The 18848-nt window shown below is 36.5% G+C and overlaps 1 protein-coding gene across 2 annotated transcripts in view; it reads left to right on the top strand.

Annotated features, from left to right (window-relative positions):
* Positions 1-369: 369 nt before the first annotated feature.
* The window catches only part of CD226 (CD226 molecule), a 37326-nt gene continuing 18847 nt past the window's right edge, over positions 370-18848 (top strand). The window contains exons 1-3 of one of the 2 annotated variants that reach the window (XR_014942633.1): positions 370-502; positions 787-1125; positions 16423-16755. Coding sequence is in view for 1 of the 2 variants with exons in the window: in XM_015855137.3 (XP_015710623.2) it covers positions 457-502; positions 787-1125; positions 16423-16755 (718 nt within the window). In the remaining variant the exon portion in view is untranslated. The remainder of the gene's footprint in view (positions 503-786; positions 1126-16422; positions 16756-18848) is intronic. The other variant, XM_015855137.3, reaches the window with a different exon arrangement.

Raw genomic sequence — 18848 nt, 5'->3', positions numbered from 1 at the left:
CCATCAAGCAAGGTTTTGTGTATTTTATATTCCTATTTTTAAAGACATTATATTTTTGCAGTGGAATTATTACCTCTGGGTTATAGTTCCTCTATAGGAACTGTCTTCTCTTCCAAATTTCTTACCCCTTGAATAGCAGACAGATGTTGACTTGGGGTAAATGGCACAGAAGAATTCTATTGGCTTGTTCTGATGAAACCTGAAGATCCCTGAAGATACCTGAAGACCCAGTTACCATATGGCTGGAGGTTTAATAGTAGTGCAAAACTTTTCCCTGAGATAGTTTTAGATGTGAATTCAGTGTCTCTTCAATGCAATTTTTAGAATGTGAAAGTAAAAAGCTTGTGATGTTTTTCATGTTTCAAAAGTAAAACCTTCCCCCTGAGAACAGCACGTGGTGTGCAGAGGCTGCACAAAACCACATTGCGCCAGTCACTGATTTCAGTGTTCTTTGAGATGGACCACACAGCGTTCCTTGTTGCTGTTCTCCAACTTTGTAGAAGTAAGATCCCTTTCCTATTCCTAGCTATCGTATTTCTTTCCTCTTCTTACGTAATTACAGATATGGTAACAACTCACAAGTGTGTCACTGTGTGCTTCAGAGTAATGTTAACTCTCCAGTCATATTTGTACATTAGAAATAGTTACAATATCTGGGGGTAGCAGTTATTTTTAATGAATGTTTTCTTCAAAATTTTACTTCTGATGCTGTTAATGTCATTTCTCAGTTTTGCTACAATTTAAATTTCCAGTAATGTTTATAATAAAACTGGATGTCTTTCTCAGTTTTAGCCAGCGTGGAAGGAAGGTTTGTGGATTCAACTATAAAGTTTTCAGAGAAGATGAAACTGGAATGCACATATCCGAAAAAAGCTGTGATAATACAGACATCCTGGATGAAACAACATGGAAGTCATAAAGAAAATGTTGCTGTCTTGCATCCTACCTATGGTGTACATATTGAAGATAAGTACAGAGGAAGAATATATTTTGAAAATACTTCCAGGGAAGACCAATCCTTATCCTTCAACAAGAGCACTTTGGAAGATGTTGGTCTTTACTTTTGCTCCATTGTAACTTACCCAGATGGAGTCTCCGAGAAGGTAATAGAAGTTATTCATCCAGGTAAGGAAATTTCTAATCACTTTTTTAAAACTTCTGATATAAATGAAACAGAAATGTATGCAGATTTTGGGAGTATCTGGCTCTGAAATTATCCAGTTATACTGCACATATAAATGGAGTAATTTAGGTGAAAGTACAAACACAACAGAAAAGAATTATGTTGCTTTCACCTAGGATTATTTTAAGAGAAGTAGGAAAAAAGGAGTGGAACTGAAGGAGACAGATGTGTGTCACAGTACTAATGTGTCACATGCCAGACTTTAGATAGCAGTGATCATTTCAAAAGTGGTATTTCCATTGGAGCAGCATTTCTATAGCCAGTAGGATCTCTTTGGAGAATTAAATTAAACCTTATAACTGCCCATGGAGGGTAATGGATTTTTATTGCTATGCTTTATAGTGAGGGTGCTATTGGTCTCAAAACTAAGAAAAAACCACACCAAAAAACAACAACAAAAAAACCCCAAAATATGAAAGAAAAACAAACAAGCAGCCAAAACAGCAACAGTAACAACAGCAACAGCAACAACCAGACATGAAAACACATTTAGGAATAGTGTGGCAGCAGAAAGAAAAAAAAAAATAAAAAAATAAAAAAGAAGAGGAAAGTAGAGAAATTTAAACAAAGAAGAACAAGCTTTTATTTGAAAGAAACCTGCTTGGAGATGGAAAAAAGGAGGAAGGAAAGAATAAGATCAGATTCACTTATACCTATGTACTTTCTGTGCAGCTGCTCATATACTTTCCTGAAGCTCTCTCTACTTACCTGACTCATCTGATTTGATTTCCTGTCCAATTCTGAGTGAGAAAGGGGAGAAAAAAACCTTTCCAAGTATTTTTCCATGCATGCCCATTTGGTATTGGTCAACTCACAACACTGGTGCAAGTTATAACAATTCCTTGATGACAGGAGCTGGACTGTGGTCATTTAGTCCTTAGAAGTTTGTTACATACAAATGATAGAACAGCCTTCAGAAGACAACTGTTTTTCATTATTGGTTTATTGGTTTGATACAGTGAATGTAAAGAGAATCTCTTTCTCATCATCCGAAATGGAAATAGACCTCATTCAGTGTTTTATTGTATTTCGCACTTAGGAGAGAATGAGTTGAAGGAGAAGTTTAGTTCTGTTTCTTAGTCTGAAAGACCAGAAAAATTAAAAATAATTCCTAGCCTGATCCCTCTGAGTCTTACTTTCAAGTTTATTTTCTCTAAACTTCTGTTATTTCTGTTACAAATAAATGGCTGAGCTGATATTGTAGTAGATATGTAACTTAAATAATTTCAAGCTATGTTGTTCTTGCCTGCACCATTTTAGACTTCTGAATCTTGATTTTTAATAATAATTTTGGTAATGGAAATGGGATAGGGATCCATTTCTACTTTCCTATCTGCACGGCTGCTTATCAAAACAGAAACTAAGCCAGACAAATTTTTGGGCTGTCTATATATAATAGACAGAAAGTAGAAATATAATTCTACTTACATAAGTTATTTCAAAACTGAAATTATTTCTGCCTTTGTAGTCCACTCGCATACTCATACAATTCAATCATTTGCATGGAGAGGAAATGTCCGTCTGGTGGAAGAGTTAAGGAGGTCCCTCAGGGTAGGCTTGCAGTTCAGATCAGAGCTCCTCAGCTATGATTCCTTGAGTAGCTTCTCTGATTGCTTTCTTCAGCCTAGCATCTACTTTATTACTTTATTATGTAAAGGAATAACTTTTGGAAATAGTACCTCTAGGTTTCTCTGCTGGTCTGTTCAATGTTAATTTAACTCTAGGCCTTAGAAGCATTTTTTTTTAGTTGCATTAAAATAACCCAAGATCTGGAGATTCAGGTTGTTATTTGCAAAAAGTAGGCAAACTCTATCTCTTCTGTGCTCTACTTAACCAGAGTTCTGACAGTGAGTTGATTTAATAGAAAATAAGTTAGATGCAGTAGAGCTCTGCTAGCTCATTTAGTCCTTTTTGTTTGTGTAAAACAGTGCTGACCTAAGCTATTTGTATCTGACTTTGTAGTTAGTTAGGTAGTGAGTTTCCTTGGGTTTCTGGGTCTGTCAGTCCAAGACTTATATTAGGTGATCTACTTACAGATTTCAGCACACTGTAAACCTAACAAAAAAATTATCATTCATTGGAGTTAGATTTTTTTTAAACGATAATGTTGGATACAACATTCACTATTTAGGATACCTCTCTTGATTTGGGCATTTTAAACCACAAAACTAAAACATTCATATTTCCAATATATATATTTAATCCTACTACAAAGAAAGATAATAATGTTGAATAGAAGTTAATCTTTTCCCATTTAAAGAATCAAGGTTTCTCAGAACAGGAAAAATCAATTTAGCTCAGCTCCCAGTAAATGGTCGTAAACAAGATCTTTGTACCCACTGATATGGAGAAAAGGAAATGTATCAACAGTAAGCATGAAACACTACAGCTTCAATCTACTCTGCAAATTAAATGTGATATTAAAAACAGATCTTGGAGAAAGCATTTTTAAATGTAGTGGTTATAGAAGAACTGTTATTTGTCTGGCTTTATCTACCCTTTAATAAATGCATTCATCAGTAATAAATATCTTATATTCCCGGGATGACACCTTGCTTTGATTAAATCAACAGTAAACTTCAGTTCTACTTCCAGGCAGCCAGCTTGTTGGTGACAGCATATGTACAATTTTTCTTCTCATTTATCAGCTGGTAAAATTAGGACATTGGTGTTTGCTTTGAAATTTTTTTTTCTTCACCAGGGTGAGAGCTAAGTGTTAGTCTTATCCTTTCAACAGGAATAGGACTGTCTCTGTAGGATGAATGAACACTGTTAGATAGTTAAAGTCCTGGAAAATGAGGCACTTCTAAAGGAATTTTGTATTCTTTGTCATAAATAAATCTGTCCAAAATACCAGAAAAAAAATCATTTTATAGGTTATTAAAACTGCTTTTGAATTATACTGCCTGCTTTGGCTTTTGGTTTATTTATTGATTCACAGTAAGTATAGTTTTTTAGAAGAACACTAATTTGCTTTTATTACCAAGAAAAATGTGCATCTCACTGTAAAATCCATTTCTTTTGTTTACAAAAGTAAACCAACAAATCTTTAATGGAGTAAATTTATTAATTCAATTAGAGAATTGCATTATGCCTGATGCTTTGCAATTTATGGTTTTACCTTTAAAGATTGGTTGATTAAGCTTTAAAATTGGAGCCTTTAGAAGGATGCAACATTGTGAGCACAACGTTCAAAATGAAATGTAAGCTTTCTTTGGTATATTCATACAGGTGAATTTAAACTGATATTAATAAGGTGTCTATGTTAACCAAAACTGAAACCTGGATTATAATATATTTTGTGCTACCCAGGCATTTAGAAGTTTCACATTTTATCTGTACTTACCTATTACTCTATGGAACACAGATATTCCTGCTAAATTACTTAAATAAGTATGTCAGTGCAGAATCTGTGGCACAGACCAGTGAAAGCAAGCAACACAGATTGGTCCTGGGGCTGTTTCAGAAGATGTAATAAAAATATTAGGACATACATTGCTCTTTTTTTTTTCCTTATTTTGTCTAAGATTTCTAGGATATCTATGAAATATGAGAAGGAGCTCTCCCAGGCTCCAAAATGTTACTCATGCTTACTCTATTGGTAGTTATTCAGAGACACAGACAGTAAAGCAATAACAGTTGCGGCATAACTACTTCACATCTTACATAACTACAGGATACATTGACAAGCCTGTGCAGTGCTGATGTTCTGGAACATAATTGCAGAGAACTTGAGGTGGTTTTCTGCCATCACTACTTTTTATTTTATTTTATTTTATTACGTTTACATCAATACTTTGGAAAATAATTGCCTATTTATCCCATGAGAAGATATCTGCCAGCTGTGTAAATCTATTGCTTCTTTCATCTTGTAATGTGAATGTACATGCAGCAGTTTTTGGAAGAGAATTCAAGAGCACTTTTTTTTTTCTTAATATTCCTAGATTTTATGAGTCACATCCTGTGCTAAACCAACAGAACCCATACTCTCTGTGAAAACTCCTTGTACATTTTTGTTTTAATGAAAAGATTTTGTTGGATTAGTCACTACTTACTTATTTCACCTTAAGGAAGAGTTTAAGGACAATCTTTAGTTCCTTACATACAGTTCTTATATGTGCATGACTGAAGACTGATTTTAGGTACCATATAAAATGCAAGGAGCAGAGAATAAAGTCACTGCTAATTGAAGAACCATTAGAGTTGGATATATCACATAGGAATTGTTGAGTTCCAAAATATTACATTTCAAATGTTTACTAACCAAAAGGGAAAGCATTTAAAATGCAGATTTATTTTATATATGTGTATATATAGGAGTATATATATGTGTGTGTGTATATATATATATTTGTAATTTTACTTTTAGATAAAAGAACAAAGAAAAATATTGTCAATCACCATTTGTGTACCTAACTGTAGCAGAGAGGCAGAAGGAATTCTGCAATCCTCTCCTCTTCTCCCTCCCCCTTTTTTTTTTTCCTTCTCTAAAATGTTTTCAGGGAGAGAAAACATTTCCAATGTCCCCCAGCTGGGACATTGATCCGTTTGTTTATGTGGTCCTTTGCCAGACGTGTCTTAAATCCTTTGGTTCTTTGCTCTTCAGTTATCAGTACAAGAGATACTTATATTTGAACGGGACTTTTCACTGTAGCTTGTTTTCAAATAAATAGTAATTACTAGTAATTTATGACTTTAAAAAGCCATGCTATATATTAATGGAAAATATTATTTTGACAGTCTCAGTAACTTTTACATCATCTAACATGAATTATGCATAGCTGCATAATTTTTTTACTCTTAAACTATTTGAAATTGTTTTATTTTATTGTTTTTATTTTAATTCATAACTTTTTGGCTCTGTAGTCACTGACAATTGATCGTTTGTTCAGGGGCTGTGTCTTGCTAGCAACTTTGAATAAGAATGGAAGTTCATCAATAGAGTATTTAAATGCCAGCGGTACCATAAAGTACTCCCATACTTTAAATAGAGTGATCAACCTCCTCTATGATAGCTGAGAGAGAGCTTTTCTATTCTTAGCTAGTATGATGATACCCATGCCACTCAGCCCTTACTTCTTTATTAATGTTCTTCTGCCTGCCGAAAGCAGTACAATGTATAGACTTTTTTTTTTTTTTTTCCAAGTCCCTATTCACCTGAAATAGCTTGCTTTCTATTTATCTCTGTCTCAATTTAGATTGTGATTCATAGGTCTACAGTGAAACATTATCATCCCTTTAAAGGACATAGAAACAAGAACTAGCCCTGAGGGATCTTCATTCCTCAGCTCTCAGACTCTGAGCTCCCCAGAGCAAGGGCTATCTCTGTATTTTACACAGTGTCAACCACATGGTCAGAACCTTATTAAAAAGCAAGAGCATGCAGCCAAGAAGCAACTGCCTTATTCATACCTATGCTGTGGTTATTGACCTGTTAAACATTGCTTTTCTTTCTTTTTAACTTCTGTGCTGAACTGAAGATTGGATTTCCCTTCAGTAAAAATGGCTAGGGGGAAAAAAAAGAAAGAAAGAAAGAAAATAAAGCCTGTTTGGAGCAGAGCAGAAGGAAAAGCTTCATTTTTGGAGGAAAATCTTAGATTAAAACAAATTACAGGAAAGTGGAAAAATCAGGTCGGAAAAGACTTGACAAACTCAACCATCTCTATTCCAAGAAAGTGTAAGCAACTTCCATAACAAATTCCCATATTGGAAATTTATGCATAATATGTTTTGCATAGCTATTGTAGTGTTTAACCAGCCTTGGAATAAGATTTTTTTTCCCCATTATATCTAACCCAGATACCTCTTGTTTAATATGGATCTTATTCATTTTAGTACTTCCCTTTGAAAAATAGAAGGCTCCCATATTGTCAGACTTCATTTGTCTGTTCTAAACGAAAATAGTTAACTTTCCTTCTTAGTTCATTCTTCTGAATTTCACCGTTCTTATATTCATCAGAATTGTCTCCAATTTATATATTACATTCGCAAAATAATCAGCTAAAATGTTCCTGCTAAGGCCTCAGCATTACTGAATAAAGCTGAATATTTTGTCCTTTATCTTGCCTATGTATGTGGTTTATATACTTGAGAAAAATTATCTTCAAGAAACAGAAAATGTGATTTTTGTTCTATTTGGCTAGCAGTCAATTACAACATGCAGCTGCTTTTATTCAGTCCTGTTTTTTCTGGTTTTGTGTGTGTATGTTTTTGTTGCTGTTTTATTATTATTATTTTTTTTAAATAATTCTTGTTAGTTTTTAAGAAGGAAAATACTAGTAAGTACTCTTAGTTTCTATGTTTGTACCAGAATGTGCAGTGTTAAGGAAAAAAAACATCTATGAAAAGTAGTGTTGTTTGCCAGCTTAAGATAATTTTGAAGAGCTGGTTTATATATTCTATCTCAGCATTTCTTAATGAACACACTTTGTGTGTTCAGTGGATACTACAGTTATTAACTGATGTATGATAATTTGGAGATGAGTCTCACTTTTGAGCTGTTCACCTCTTGCTGCTGTTTGCTCTTTGTTGAGTTTTATCATCAAGGACTCTTTTGGAGGGTCATGAAATGTTAGGAAGAAGCAGTATTCAGATGGGCAAGTGGGGAAAATTCACCTTTCCCATCAGGCTGGGCAGTCTCAAAACTGGAGAGAAGGGCCTGGAGCATCTCTCTTATGAGGAAAGGCCGAGCAAACTGGGGCTGTTCAGCCTTGAGGAAAGACAACTGAGAGGGGATCTGATCAACGTATAAATATCCAAGGGATATTTATAAGGGAGCCTGCTTTGGCAGTGGGGTTGGACTAGATGATCTCTAGAGCTTTTTCAGCCAAAATTCCAATTCTGTGATTCTGCAATTCTATATTGCCTTTTCACAGAATCATAGGGGTTGGAAGGGACCTCCGGAGATCATCGAGTCCAATCCCTAAGAGTTTCTTCTACTGCAAGAAAGCAGTGGAAATGCAGGAAACTCTATTAGTGGATGACAAACCACCTAAGAATCTGTGGGCCAGAATTAGTAGGCAGACCTATGTGGGTTACACTGTGATGAGTGTCTGCTACCGATGTCTGCTATCAGTGTCCTTGCAAGGAAGAAGTAGATGAGGCCTTCTTCAGGGTACAGGAAGAAGCTCTGATCCTTGTCGAAGAATTAAACTACCTGTGTGGAGCAGCATAGCAGAGCACAAAAATTTGTGGAGGTTTCTGGAGTGTAGTAGTGATAAATTCCTCACACAGATGATTAAGTAGGTGATGAGGATGCACTACTTTAAACCTTAAACTTAGAAAAAAGGAAGAACATTGGAATTTGAAAGTCAGGGACAACCTTGCCTGCAGTGACCATGCAATGTTGGAGTTCAGAATCCCATTAGAAGGTGATAAAAATGAAAAAGCAAGATCTTCTGGGCTTCAGAAGACTAGACTTTGGCCTTTTCAGCTATCTGCTTAGAAAAATCCTATGGATGATGAAGAAAAACAAGCTATGAGAGAGCCTGCTGATTTTGAAGGTTAACTTCTTCCAATGGTCCATCAAGGCAAGAAGGAAATTGACTGCGAATCCTAGAAGTCCTGCATGAAACATGCAGGAATGAAGTTAGGAAACTAAAAACTAACTTGGAATTGAATCAAGTGAATTCAATTCTAATTTATTTTATTTATTTATTTACTTACATGGCTATTTATTTATTTATTTATTTTGCATGTATTTCCTTGACTTCATACGATAAAAATACTCTTCTCAGCTACTAATCCCTAATTCTATGCCACTGCAGTAACCGTGGTGAATTTCAACTTAATTAGCACATTATTTCTAGTTTCAACCTTTCCTGCTGTGACACCAGATCTGGATTCAGATGTTTTATTACTTTTTTTTTTTTTTTTTTTTTTTTTAATCAAACTTTAACTAATATGTATGACATTTGAGCTAACTGTGTTTCCAAATCATCAGTGTGTGCAGTAGTAGGGGAAAATGGAAAGTGCATATTGACAACTTTAATATATTTGAAGTTAAGGAGATACATCATTATCTAAGACAGATAATGTTTCCTTTGGAAAAAATATGTGTTAGGTTATGAAATGAACAGAGGTATGTGATAAGGTGAAAGGAATTACAGATTCATATAGTTTTCTCATCCCACATTTTTCCCAAGAAGTAGATAGTGTTTCTACTGTTTATATTTCTAATAATGAACTTTTCTTTCAGCTGGTCTGTCTGACAGACAATATAATTTATAATTCAATCAAGACAAAAAGAAATGGAGAGGAAATAAGCAGCATAGAATGTTGATGATATATTGATTTCTTTTACTTTCCTACCTGGTTCCAAAATGCGTAGCAAACTTACTGCGAAATATTTCTACAATATAAATTCAGTTCGTAAAACAAACCATTAAAATAATAAATATGTTCTGAGATGCAGGGCAAATAAATAAATAAATAAAATGCATCTTCATGTTGCACTCCCAGGCATTACAACATTTGTGGGGCTGGGCAGTATGGGTATTGTATACACTGTCCACTGTTTTTTCAGCATTGGCTTTCCCTCCTGAGAAATATTTGTCCTTAGGAGCTAGTTTTACCATTCACACTCTTTGCCTTCCCCTCTCCCCTGCCTTTTTTATCCTGTGTGGCTTTAATTGTGATGTACTGTGTTCTACGCTGACAGCCTAAAGAGCCAGCCACACCCTGGGGTGCATCAGGCCCAGCAAGGGGAGGGATTGTCCCACTCCACTCCCTGATGTGTGGCCTCACCTAGTGTGTGGTGTGCAGACTTGGGCTCCACAAAATAAGAACGACATACAACTATTAGAAAGCTTCCAAAAGAGGGCTGCAAATACGGTGAAGGGTCTGGAGGACAAGACATACAAGGAGAGGCTGAAATCCCTGGAATTGTTCAGCGCAGAGCAGAGGAGCTGATGGAGGCCTGATGGCGGCTACAGCTCCTCACAGGGAGTGGAGGGGCAGTGCTGAGCTCTGCTCTGTGTGACAGCGACAGGGCCCGAGGGAACGGCATGGAGCTGTGCCATGGGGCAGCTGGAGGTGAGGGAAAGGGTCTGCACCAGAGGGCGGTGGGCATGGAATGGGCTGCACAGGGCTGATGGCATGGCTCCTAGGGCCGGAGTTTAAGGAGTGTTTGGACAGCAATCGTAGTAGTAGGGTTTGATTCTAGGTGGTCCTGTATGGAGCCAGGAATTGGGTTTGGTGATCCTTGGGTGTCTCTACCTACTTGGGATATTCTGTGATTCTGTGTTTCTCTGATAAGATGTAAGTAATGAGGCACAAACCTGTACACAGGCATATGTGCACACACGCATGTACTTATGATGTGATGCGCATTTTCCCAGTGTAGCATTTGTTTTCATCACTGTGATAAAATCATAAACAAAAAGTGAAGGCTGAGGACAGTATCCTCTGTCATTCCTAGACATTCCTTGGACTCCAGATTCTGAGTAAATTCCCTTTATTCTGTACTGATTAAGTTCCTGGAGAGAGAGAAAATCTGAAATTCTGACCTCTTACACCTTTCAGATTCTCCTGCAGGCAAACCCTGGCATAATGCATTTTCTATTCTTCTTGGATAACTTATTTCCTAACAGTCAAATTCTTCTGGCTCAGAAATGTTTGTACTTGAATAGCTGATATTTTCTTATTCTTAATAGCACCATACTCTCCCTAGCTTCTTCCTTTCCTTGTACCCCATGTAACTAAAGTTTTAAAGACTGAGTGAAATAGCAAGGGGTTGAGCAGTATGCGCAAACAAACTTGAGTTGGAGATGATTTCAAATTGGGTGCTGAGTGTCTATAAACTCACAGATAATTAATAACTGGCACAGACATATTCATCAGATTGTTGTAATATAATTTAAAATGACATTGTAAATGTATAAGAGTATTAATACATTTAGCTCTTACGATCTAAATACTTTCTGTAACAAAAATACAACCTTTTCAAACATGGTACTAGTGCTGATTTTTAGTCTGATTGTAGAACTTGAGCCAGTAACTCATAAGAAATCAAGATCTTTACTGCTTCAGCTTAGATAGTAGCCAAATATCCCAATTTTCCTTTTTCATTTTTAAAAAAGTCTGTTTTTTAGGGTCTCAATAGAATTATGTGGCACATGCACACAAGATGTTTGGGAGATAAAAGCAATCAAATGAAGAATATTGAGGAAGGGTGAAGGGGTCAGCTTTGAAGTATTTTTTCATCTAAAAGTTGATTTTCCTGAAGGCAAAAAAGCCCTGGAGAAAGTTCATCTTCATAAAATTTTGAGACCGCCTTTCATCTACAGTTTAGTTTGTTGCTCCTTATTATAAGCAGTGGAAAGCAACAGTGTACACAACGCTTCAGCAAACCTGGGAACTTGTCTCTGTGATGGAGCTAAGTTAGCTTTGCAGTTTTGGAAACTCTCATTTGTTGTTTCTAGTAAAATTAGTACTTCCTATGGGTAGAGGCTTTAAAGATGGCTCTGTTAGCAGCAGTATGAGCTTGTCCTGACCCAGAGATCAGAGAAGTACATGGAAAACATCCGAGTTCTGGGATGGCTGAAGATATGACATGTATTACCGTGTTTGTTTCTCATCATCGTGTGCACTGGTCAGCAGTGACTGATGTTAGCAATATAACTGTAGTGCTGGTAGACCTTAGTCTCTGTTTAAACTTCATGCTTCAGCAGAGAAGCAGAAACATGTGAAGCCATAGAAATATTTCTTTCAGTGCATTTTATTTAATGCACTGAAATTTTGTCTTTCTGAAGTCACAGTAATAATGTTGAAGTATGAATATTATTTTCTTTGTTAATAGTTTAAACCAGAAGGAATCATAGAATATCTTGAGTTGGAAGGGACCCACAAGGATCATCAAGTCCAACTTCTGGTTATATGCAGGACAATCCAAAAATCAGACAGTATGTCTGAGAGAGCTGTCCAAATGCTTCTTGAACACAGCTTGCTGCTGTGCCCATTGTCCTGGGGAGCCTGTTCCAGTGCCTGACCACCCTTTGGAGAAGAACCTTTTCCAGATATCCAACGTGAATCTCCTGAGAACGCACAGCATTGGTATTTTTGTAGTCCAGAGTAAAGCTCTGGAGGCTGATGTAAGATTAGAGATATGAGTCAGGTGAAACTCATGATTAACTGTAATTAAAATGTCACAGATACTGACTTTAAAAATAAATGATCTAGCTGAAAACAAATCTAAGTATCTAAGTAACTCTCCAGTTATGAATCACAATGAGCTAATCATTTCCGAGATCAAATGAATGAAACAAACAAATGAAAAACCAAACAAGCAGAAGTGAATAGGACATGAATAAAAAATAGAACGTCTGAAAATATCTAGCCAAGAGAATGGGGAACAAAATTTTACCTAACATTTATTTTGACTTTTAGTGCTCTGTAGCAAGGAAAAAAAAAACACAAAAAAACCAACCAGAATTATTTTATTTTCCCTCCTAAGTGGAAATTCTTAACTTCATCGATTCTCTGCTGCTGAATTGCATTTCAGTTGCTAAATCCTTTAAATCCTAAGAAGTTGGTTTGCACTCATTCACGCCTCAATGTATCTAATATTTACTTTCCAGAAATATATTGAAAGATTATGTGTTGTTTTTTTTTTGTTTGTTTTGTTTTGTTTTTTTTTAAAATGAGTGCTTATTCTTTTTTCTCTATATGTCTAATGGACTTGAACCAACTGGAAATACATGTAGTTGCAAAAGTTTGGTGAGATAGCATTATGCCAAAAAAGATACAAGGACGGTTTCAAACATGGAGCCCTTATATTTTACTAAGCAAAGAAAAATGTGGCTCCCTCGAGTGCTGTCACCGCCTACTGCTTTCTCTTCAGGAGGAGCACTGACAGGACTGCAGTGGAGGCAGAGCGGACAGCAGCAGCTTTGGCCAGAATGAGCAGAGGGCAGTGAAAGTCTTTTTATCAGAAGCAATAGTACATTTTTAAAGCATTTCTGAAATGTTGACATGGTGTGACACTTCGAGTTGTGTGCATGTGGGGGTGAAGTTGTGCGGGTGTACCTTTTTTCCATAGAAATATTTCTCAGAACAGGAGGTGCTGGTGCTCATCCCACGCATATCAGGCCGAAAGCAAAGAAACTGTGTTCAGAAAGATGCTAAATAAAGCAAGTGCTTAAGCAGAGAAGGAAGATGAAAGAACAGTTCTAATGTGGATGTCAAAATAAAAATGGGACCATTGTTTAAAACAAAAGCCTAAAACATTTCAGTGTACTTGGAAAACTGAATTAGAAATATATAGGCAGTCTCCACTGCTTGTGAATACATAATCAGGTTTTGCACAGGACCATACTGTAAGGATGGAAGTGATTTATATCTTTCATCAGAAGTGCAAATACCTAAACAATGCTTAATACAGTTGAGCAAAATATGCATACAAAGCAAAGAATTAAAATCTATCATAATGTCTGTGAAAATAACTGTGATAGAGTATATAGTGACTGAGAATATAAATATGTTCCTATTTTAGTTTGGCTGTTCCTACATCGTTCTCCTGACTTTTAACAGGGCAAGAGATAATGGCCTCAAGTTGCACCAATGGAAGGTTTAGGTTGGATATCAGGAAAATATCTCTTCTCAGAAAGATCAGTGAGGCAGTGGTACAGGCTGCCCAGGGAAGCAGTGGAGTCATGGTCCCTGGAGGTGTTCAAGAAACCTGAGCTGATAGTTGGACTAGATGACATGATTTTAGGATTCTGTGATTATTAGCATTGTATTTATTATATTTAAATCCAAAAAATTCTACAAACATATTAAGATTTGTATCCTGGAATATTTTCACGGAAGTTACAAGCCAGCATCAGCTTTGTAATGTACAGGCTGCAGAACACATAGTATATAGCAGTATTACACATTATTAGGAAGCTGTGATATATTGTTTTACAAATATAACGCAGTTAGCTAATGAATTAAAAGAACAGATTTTCATTATTGTGATTTTCATGATTTCTTGATTCGAGCTCTTCACAGTTTACCATATGTGTAATATGTATTCTTCTAGCAAATATACAGCAGGGCAGTGGGGAACAAGGCCATTTTTATTTAGTCCTTGCTGTTGCCTTTTTGGATCAGGTGGAATTCCTCTGGAAGGAGGGAGGTGTATAATCACAGATATACATCATAGTTTCTCTAATAAGTATGTTTAGATATGAGAAGCACGTGGGTGTTGGGGTGGCATTGGCAGGAAAAGAGTAGGACAGCAAGCACACATACAGGAGCAGATGAGGATGCATGGGGGCTCCCAGGAAATAAGTAGTAGGGCTTGCTCATTAGAAGTATAAAGGTACAGTGAAGAACACAAAACTTCTCAAAAAAGAACGTGTGTTATTTGTTAAGCAGGCAGTTATTGGAAGTCAGTAAAGCGGGATAGGAGGAAAGGACCTGACCTGCTAGAATATGATCGTCAGAGGAGAGATTTGATATCAGTTCTCTTTTCACGTAATAATCATTTACTTTTCACTTACTAATTACTCCCAACGTAATCAGAATCTACCCTCTCTTTAAAAAATCAGAATAAAATAAAATTTCTTTTGCTAGTGTAGTGGCTTGAGGAACATATTTTTAAGTGTCAAGTACCATCATAGTAGTCAATTAGCCATATATGAATAAAAATTCTCTAAGTAAATTCTTAGAATTGTTTGAGTTGGAAGAGACTTTAAAGGCCATCTAGTCCAACTTTATTGCAATGAACAGTGACACCCACAGCTTGATCAGGTTGCACAGGATCTGATCCAATCTGGCCTTGAGTATCTTCAGGCATGGGACATTCGCCACATCCCTGGGCAGCATATTCCAGTGCCTTATCACCCTCACTGTACAACACTACTTCTTTATATCTACTCTAAACCTTGCCTCTTTTAGTTTGAAACCATTTCCCCTTGTCCTGTCACAGCAGACCCTGCTAAAGCATCAGTTCCTTTCCTTCTTACTGCCCCCCTTTAGGGCAGCTGTCAGTTCTCCCCAGAACCTTCTCCAGGCTGAACAGCCCCAGATCTCTCAGCCTGAGTTATATCTTCTTTTTGGTCTAATGAATTTCTTCCTTTTCTGTCCTTGTCTATCATTAACTTTCTATCATCTCCTTCAGTGCAGTCTGCGTGGATCTTCAGGTTCTTTATTCATTTTTTTAGGTAAACTCATTAGACATGGTTCCTTTTCTATTTCAGCATTTCAGTATTTCAATCTTACTTCTAGTTGCCTAAGACAGGAGGAATGTAATTTTTCTGTTCTGTGTTCCATTGATAAATTATTAAAAAACGCAGGCTGGACATTTTCATTCCTATTTTTCATTGTTTCATGGAGACCAGGCAAGTGTCAGAAGTCAGGCTGCCACAGTGAAACTTTCATCCTGCCAACATGAATGGAATCACTTATGCTTAGATTTAGGGTGGCATGATTGTCTATGTGAAATCCTGTTATTTTTTGCAGCTAGCTTAGAGGCTGAGGTAGGTCACTCCGTATTGGTGATTTCTCCAGCACATGTAATTTTGACATCTTTGATGCTACCAGCATTCCAATTAATATAATTTATCAGCCTTTTTTCTACTAGATTTATAATAAATATTATACCAAGCAGGATCTGCAACCATCCAATCCCATGAATCTGGCTCTAAATTCATATTAATGAATATCATTTTTGCTATCCAGTTTTCTTAATTCTCCTTCATGGATTTCAGTTGTTATCTTACATAGACGAAAGCAGGCAAATATATACTACTGATATTTTCTGACATGAAGACATATAATAAAATACAGAATCTCATATGATAAAATACAGAATACTGTTGGAAAGATCAGTCCTTTTACAGTGTACAAAAAGATTCGGATCATTAATCTTATTCACGCAAAGTCTTCAAAAAGATGACAGTGCTCATTCTAACTTTGAAAAACATGCATTACAAAGGTGTCTCTAGAAGCCAAATGGCCATTGAGTCTCTGAATACCAGAACCAATGACAAACTTGCTTCAGATTTTTTCAGTATTTATTTATGTGTAAACAGTGAATTTTATTGGTAAAAACAGAAACTCATAAAAAGGAAATTTTGTCTAAATGATTTAAGATAAAATACATCTATGATCTGTATATGTCTGTAATCTTGACTGTATCTGTAAGTCTCCTTTCAAATAGCCTGGCTGTCATACAGAGCAATACAGTATATACATACAGCATAGGAGTGTTTAAATGTTAATGGAGTGTTGCATTTTTGTTTGTTTTTTGGCAGATGCTTTTGAAATGTCTGAGAGACAAAATAATCCAGTGTTTGCCAAGCCAGGAGGAAGCGTCACTTTTACTTGCCATTATGATATTGAAGGTTCAGTACAGCAAGTGAAGTGGGAAAGGATTAAAGCAGGCGGGACAGATACCATTGTCCTGTGTACCTCAGTAGGAGGGCGAAGCTTTGGTTCTGATTTCAGAAATCGTGCACAGGTGGATTGCTTTGGTCGGGCAAGCTCCACGATTGTCATTCAAAACGTCACAGCCTCTGACTTTGCAACATATCGCTGCGTGGCTACTGGAAGAAATAAAACATTTGAGATGTGTTTCACTGTGGTTGGTAAGTAAAGAAGGTAGTGATGAATGTTTCCAGGACCTTCTGAGGCATTAGCATCTTTACCCGTAATAAATAATACTCCAGTAACAAATGAGAGTTTATTCAAATGCCACATTCAAATGAGCAGTGTGAGAAAGGTGACAGAGTTAACAATCAGTCTGGTTTCCATGGAAAGAAGCTGGTTTAGCTTGTCTAATGTCATAACAGGGCTTCAGATCTGTTTGTGAGAAGCTGATCTGATGATAGGAAAGAGACTCTTTGAAAGAGGAGACTGCAGAGTTTGCAGGGGGGATCAGTGTTCTCCGGAAGACATGGGGCGGTCCCCATTAGCACAGTGCACTGCAGGGCATGAACCTTGGTCCTAGGTGAGAGACCAGTCTTCCAGCAGGAGCTAAGAGCAAACTTCTGTTGTAAATGTAGAATCTGTAGAATGGATTGTGCTTTGTTCAAGTAAGGAATTTCTGTAGGGGGAGCTGAATAATTCTTCAGGTTTTGCTGGGACTATTTTCACAGTTTGATTATAATGGGAGCTTAGGTCTCCATAAGTAGACATAAAATTGGATTGCTCAAACTGTGAGCTAAATCTCACTTTTAGTTCTATGTTCTGTTATGACTGTAAAAAGGGTTCAGTTTTAGTTCTTCTATGTAGAATGCCTTTTGAAAACAGAGTTCTTGTACCACCCCAGCCCTTCTTCTCCTGTTGTAGCATTCAGGTCAGCTCTCTGGTGTCTTTGGTACTGCCTTTGTTGGTGGTATTAAATGAGTGCTGGCAGACATCTGTTTGGCAGCATGTAGAGCTGTGGCATGCAGTATAAAGCTTCAGAATATGCTTCATCTGTGATACAGGTACTGAGAATGAACTCAGGAAGAAAAAGTTGATCTGTTTTACTCTGAACACTTGACCACAAAAATCCATGAAAATGAACAAAATGTGATGAAAAGAAGCATCAGGCGAATAATTTCTCTCACCTCTGAAATTTTTAAACATTCAATTTTCAAAATATTGACTGTATTCATATAATCAAGCATTTACAAATTGTAGAGCAATGAAAATATTTTGTTTGCTCCGAACAAAGTGTTTCTTGTACCAAAACTAAATCAAATAATGAGTAGCCAAAGAGCCTCAAATTTAAGACCTACCTATGCAAATTCTTTCTTGTTCAGAACAAAACAGAACAAAAAGAAAGACATTAGATTCCCTGCTTCTTTTGAACTTGAAGCAAATTCTATTTATCACAGCTGGTTTTAATGCCAGTGTAGTTATGCATTACTGTTGAAGAAAAAAAGGTATGAGACCACTGAATGAGTTGAAGTTTAATGAGATTCAGAAAACAGCTCATTGTCTCCCTCTAAAACACTCTGCATTATAACATGCTTTATTTTGCTTTTTATTCCAAAAGAATTGAAGATTTCCAATTGTTTGCCTTTAATGTTTAGATTTGTTTCATAATGCATTACTAATAGTTCCATGGGGATATGTAGAAATGCTAAGAGGAAAGTAGAGAGAGGCCAGCTGTTGGCTCCCATAGACCCTGTGAAGACCTTCACTCCAAGTTGCGTTCTCTGCTTTTGTATAGCTTCAATGAAAGAGTGATGACAGAAACTAGATGCACTAATTTTTGTGTTATGTTCTATCAGTTCAGACACTTCATTTTCTTCAGTTAAGCGTTACAGCTAAGCCACAGTCTAGGCTTGGATTTGATATCAAACTATTCCAATGTTTTTATTCTGTTAGTGTAATTCTGCATGGGTACTGCAAATCTTACCTTGGCCAGTGCTAGAGACATCCAGAAATATAGAGTCTGGGAGCTGACAGAATAGTTGCGCTGTGAATAGTAATGGGAAGAAATCTGTTTTGGTTGAGAGATAGTAGAAGGAAAAATAATAAACATCTTTGTGTTTATTTTAAGAGAAGCTGTGTTTTTAAAGATTCTAAGAATTTCTGAAGGGGAAGAAACTTGTGGGAAAGGAGATGTAACATAGTGACTTGAGATTATCTGCAGAAATGGTAATAATTCTAAAACCACAGATTCTGAGAGGTTGCATGGTAGAAAAGGAAGCTTGCTTCTTGTCTGAAGGTGAAAGTATTATTGCAA

Source organism: Coturnix japonica, chromosome 2, assembly GCF_054131305.1.
Source record: "Coturnix japonica strain WE chromosome 2, WE-NBRP24, whole genome shotgun sequence".
NCBI classification, from domain to species: Eukaryota; Metazoa; Chordata; class Aves; order Galliformes; family Phasianidae; genus Coturnix; species Coturnix japonica.
Note: the sequence above shows the minus strand (reverse complement) of the source record. Positions and strands in the feature narration are given on the sequence as shown.